The following is a 5216-nucleotide window of genomic DNA, read 5'->3' on the forward strand; positions in this document are numbered from 1 at the left end:
GTCCTTTGTCTGAAGCAATCAGAAGGTCATTTGTAATTTTAACTAGTGCTGTCTCAGTGCTATGATGCACTCTAAATCCTGACTGAAATAAATTATTATCATGGAGAAAATCACACAGCTGGTCTGCGACTACTTTTTTACTTTTTTATTAATAAAAAGTTTTTAAAAAATGCTGATGAAATGACCGAAGAAAAAAAATGCAACAAAATGTTGATATAATATGTAAAAATAACCTCAAGTTGTGTGAGCACTATATCCTGCAGTGTGTCAGGTTGCTCATATGGCATCAAATGACAGTTTGTCTCTGTTTCCTTTTTCCTGTTTGGTGCAGACGTCCAGCAGCTGTTGGTGGGTAAAGAAGAGGTTCCCCCTGAGCAGCAGGAGTGGAGCTCCGGTGTGGACCAGGAGGACCCAGAGCCCCCACACATTAAAGAGGAAGAGGAGGAACTGCTCCACAGTATGCTGGAGGAGGCTGATATCACCAAGTTCACATTCACTCCTGTCCCTGTGAAGAGTGAAGATGATGAAGAGAAACCTCAGTCTGAGGGACACCACTGTGGAGGACCAGGACCAGGACCAGACAGGGTCTCAGATCTAGACACTGATGACAGGACCAGAGACTGTTCTGAGAGTCACGTGGGTGACTATCAGACGGATCCTGGTGAACCTCCTTCAGCTCCGCTAATCGACAGTGTCCCTGTCAGCAATGAGGGACATCACGCCGGAGAGAAACCGTTCAACTGCTCCGTGTGTGGGAAAGGGTTTCACTCCAAGACAAACCTGAACATCCACATGAGGGTCCACACTGGAGAGAACCCCTTTGGTTGCTCCATCTGCGGACGCAGATTCAACCAGAAGCTGAACCTGATGCGTCACATGACGCGTCACACGGGAGAGAGACCATACTGTTGCTCCATCTGTAAGAAACGGTTCAAATACAGCGGAGACGTTGGACGACACATGAGGATCCATGCACGACAGAGACAGTCCACTTCCTGTGTGACTGATCACATGACCACAGACAGTGACGGCCAGCACACAGAAGAGAACCCGTTCACCTGCTTCTTGTGTGATGAGCGCTTCTCTCTGTGGGCGGACTTAATGCGACACATGACGCGTCACACAGTAGAGAAACTGTCTACTTCCTGTGTTGCTCAGACAGAACCAGAGAGACAATTAAAATTAGGAAGTGATGACACGTCAGTTGAGACCGACGTCCATCAGACCGGAGAGCCTCAGTCAGGTTCAGACTCTACAAAGGCGCCACAAAGTGGCAGCAGGAAGTTGTTTATCTGCTCCGAGTGCGGGAAACGATTCGGCACCAGGACGAACCTGAAGGTTCACATGAGAGTTCACACCGGAGAGAAACCCTTCAGCTGCTCTGTTTGCGGGAAAGGCTTCACCCAGAAGGCCAATTTACTTCGTCACATTCCCCGCCACACAGGAGAGAAACCGTACAGCTGTCCTTCCTGCCATAAGCACTTCAGGTGTGAGCCGTATGTTGAGAGACACATGAGAATCCACCACCAAGGAAAACTGTTTACTTCCTGTGTGAGCAACATGGCAGCAACTAACGACAGGAAGTCGTGCATCTGTTCTGAGTGCGGGAAAAGATTTGGCAACAAGACGAACCTGAAGATCCACATGGTTGTCCACACCAGAGAGAAACCATTCAGCTGCTCGGTCTGTGGCGCCAAGTTTACGCAGAAGTCCAACCTGAGGCGTCACATGACCCGTCACACAGGAGAGAAACCGCATAGCTGTCCCGTCTGTCACAGATGCTTCAGGTTCAGAGGAGACGTCAGGAGACACATGAAGGTCCACACCAGGGAGGGGCAGTCTGCTTTCTGTGTGGGCGAAGCAAAGAAGCAGGCGGAGCTCCCACCTATCCCACTAAGGGGCGAGGATGATGAAAACAGACCCAACTCCTCACAGATGGCGACAGACGCTGACGAAGGAGATGGTGGAGGACCAGATCCTGAGGACCGAGGTGAAGGAGGGAAGGAAGTCCCCGTCAGCAAGGAGACGTCAGAGAAACCACTCAGCTGCTCCCTCTGCGGGAAGACCTTCACCCGACGGTACTCGCTGTCTGTCCACATGAGACTCCACACAGGAGAGAAACCCTTTAGCTGCTCCGTCTGTGCGAAACGCTTCGTCCAGCACTAACACTTCCTGGAACACACACGGCGCCACACAGGCGAGAACACGTTCGACTGCGCCAGGTGTGGCAGAAAGTCCGGTCACAGGTTCCTTCTGGAGAACCACATGAAGACGCACACGGGGGAGAAACCGCTCAGCTGCCTGCTGTGTGGGAAAGGATACCGGTACAAAGGAGAGCTGGTGGAACACATGAGGGTTCACTCGGGGGAGAAACCGTTCAGCTGCTCCGTCTGTGACAGGAAGTTCCGTCTCAAGTACATCCTGAAGAACCACATGAGAATCCACAGCAGCGAGTTCCCCTTCAGCTGCTCACGCTGTGGGCGGGGCTTCAGGCAGAAGGGGAATCTGAATAAACACGTGGCGATGCACGAGGCGGAGGACGTCCCACCGCAGTGACGAGGACAGAAGACACAGACTTTAGTGTTTGAGATGCTGCAGCTGTCGAGTTCATCAGGACGCCGTCAGGTTCACTGTGGACTGTGAGACGTGTGTCCATCATTAGACGAACAGACAGACAGAGGCAGAGTCAGAGAAGGACTGAGACCGAGACAGAGACAGACATACACAGACACAGAGACAGAGACAGAGGGTCGGGCTGGGGTGAGACTATACCAAATATCAATAAAATGTCCAAAAAGTTTTAATATTTCTAAAAAAAAAAAAAGTTGATAAAATTTCTGATAAAAGTTGGCCTCTGCTTCTGGTCAGTTTAGAGTTTCGACCGCAGACACTCACTGTCAATGAAATGTCTGAAAAATATAATTACAACATTTTAGGAGATGAATTCTGACATGTTTTCCTCTCATCACCCCAAAAAACACGTGGCTCCCGGCCTGTCAGACACCAGTGGTAACATGAGCTGGATTTAATGCAGTGATGTCATCAGCACACGATGACGTCAGGGACTTTTTCATTTGTCAGTACATGTCATAAAGACGAAATTCAAACTGATCTAAGCTCGGACACCAGACGGCACCGGGACTCGACCCAAGTGTAGGACAGAGACACTGTGACCAGGAACCTTTGTGTCCTGACCCTCAGACCCTGACCCTTGATGCAGGGTCTGGACCCCCTCAGGTCTGGACCCTGATAAACTGACCCACTAAGAATTCTCAATCCTGTTTTTGTTCTCCAGCAAAATTTCATCTGAGCTGCAGTCGTATTGGTAGTTAATAAAACATCTGCTGCCCCTTGCTGTATGTATTTACACATGAATAAATGAAAAACCTATTTTGGTTTTACTGTGAAGAGACTTTATTTATTTATTTATTTATTTGTTGTTATTTACCTCTTCTGATCTTTAGCTTCAACTTTTTTTCTTTGTGTTAATTCTGTGTTAAATCTGTTAGATAAATGAAAAAAAAGGAATAATTATATTGGCAGTGCCACAGTGTGACATCACTTGTGATCAGATCCATGATTTCATTCAATGACGTAGGAATGAATGAACAAAGTTGATCAATGACTTTAATATAAACCCTGATCAATGAATTCAGCAAATCAGACATCAAAATGTATTTTTTTGATATTATGATTATTAAATGAAAAAAGAAAATTGGCTGAAATGTTACAATTATTAGTTCTGAATTATTCACTTAAATAAAATTATGATAAAAAAATTATACTTTTGGATTTGACAATTTATGAATAATTTATTATTAGCTTTGATTCATTTGATTTTATTTATTATACAAACATAATAATACTGTGTTATTTGTTTTGCATTTATTAGATTAAATTTATTCCAAAACAAAAGTAAAAACGTCAAAAAGGACGTCAAAATCACGTAAAAAAAAGTCAGTAGAGTATGTTGTCCAAAATCATCAAAAAAAGTCATAGTATAGCATGTCGTCCAAAAACATGAAAAAAAAGTTATAGTATAGCATGTCGTCCAAAAACATGAAAAAAACGTCATAGTATAGCATGTCGTCCAAAATCTTGTAAAAAAAAAACAGTCATAGTATAGTATGTCGTTCAAAATCATGTAAAAAAAGTCATAGTATAGCATGTCGTCCAAAATCATGTAAAAAAAAAAAAAAGTCATAGTATAGTATGTCGTCCAAAATCATAAAAAAAAGTCATAGTATAACATATCGTCAAAAATCATGAAAAAGAAGTCATAGTATAGCATGTCGTCAAAAATCATGAAAAAGAAGTCATAGTATAGCATGTCGTCCAAAATCATGTAAAAAAAGTCATAGTATAGCATATCGTCAAAAATCATGAAAAAGAAGTCATAGTATAATATCGTCAAAAATCATGAAAAAGAAGTCATAGTATAGCATGTCGTCAAAAATCATGAAAAAGAAATAGTATAGCATGTCGTCCAAAATCATGAAAAAAAATTATAGTATAGCATGTCGTCAAAAATCATGAAAAAGAAATCATAGTATAGCATGTTGTCAAAAATCATCAAAAAAAAGTCATAGTATAGCATGTCGTCAAAAATCATGAAACAGAAATCATAGTATAGTATGTTGTCAAAAATCATGAAAAAGAAGTCATAGTATAGCATGTCGTCAAAAATCATGAAAAAGAAATCATAGTGTAGCATGTCGTCCAAAATCATGAAAAAAAATCATAGTATAGCATGTTGTCAAAAATCATGAAAAAAAAGTCATAGTATAGCATGTCTTCAAAAATCATGAAAAAGAAATCATAGTACATGTTTTCAAAAATAATGAAGAAAAAGTCATAGTATAGCATGTCGTCAAAAATCATGAAAAAGAAGTCATAGTATAGCATGTCAAAAATCATGAAAAAAAAGTCATAGAATACCATGTCGTCCAAAATCATGAAAAAGAAGTCATAGTAAAGCATGTCATCAAAAATCATGAAAAAGAAATCATAGTATAGCATGTCGTCAAAAATCATGAAAAAGACATCACAGTGTAGCATGTTGTCAAAAATCATGAAAAAGAAGTCATAGTATAGCATGTCGTCAAGAATCATGAAAAAGAAGTCATAGTATAGCATGTCGTCAAAACTCATGAAAAAGAAATCATAGTATAGGATGTTGTCAGAAATCATGAAAAAAAGTCATAGTATAGCATGTC

The 5216-nt window shown here is 41.8% G+C and overlaps 2 protein-coding genes across 3 annotated transcripts in view; both read left to right on the top strand.

Annotated features, from left to right (window-relative positions):
- The window catches only part of LOC126384375 (zinc finger protein 184-like), a 127888-nt gene that overhangs the window by 43502 nt on the left and 79170 nt on the right, over positions 1-5216 (top strand). The window contains exon 2 of one of the 2 annotated variants that reach the window (XM_050035409.1): positions 332-363. The exons of the other annotated variant lie outside the window; for it this stretch is intronic. Within the exon in view, the coding sequence (XP_049891366.1) occupies positions 332-363 (32 nt within the window). The remainder of the gene's footprint in view (positions 1-331; positions 364-5216) is intronic. 2 annotated transcript variants of the gene reach the window in all.
- The window catches only part of LOC126384384 (zinc finger protein 665-like), a 197254-nt gene that overhangs the window by 7310 nt on the left and 184728 nt on the right, over positions 1-5216 (top strand). The gene's annotated exons all lie outside the window — the stretch shown is intronic.

This window comes from Epinephelus moara, chromosome 22 (assembly GCF_006386435.1).
Source record: "Epinephelus moara isolate mb chromosome 22, YSFRI_EMoa_1.0, whole genome shotgun sequence".
In the NCBI taxonomy this organism is placed as follows: Eukaryota; Metazoa; Chordata; class Actinopteri; order Perciformes; family Serranidae; genus Epinephelus; species Epinephelus moara.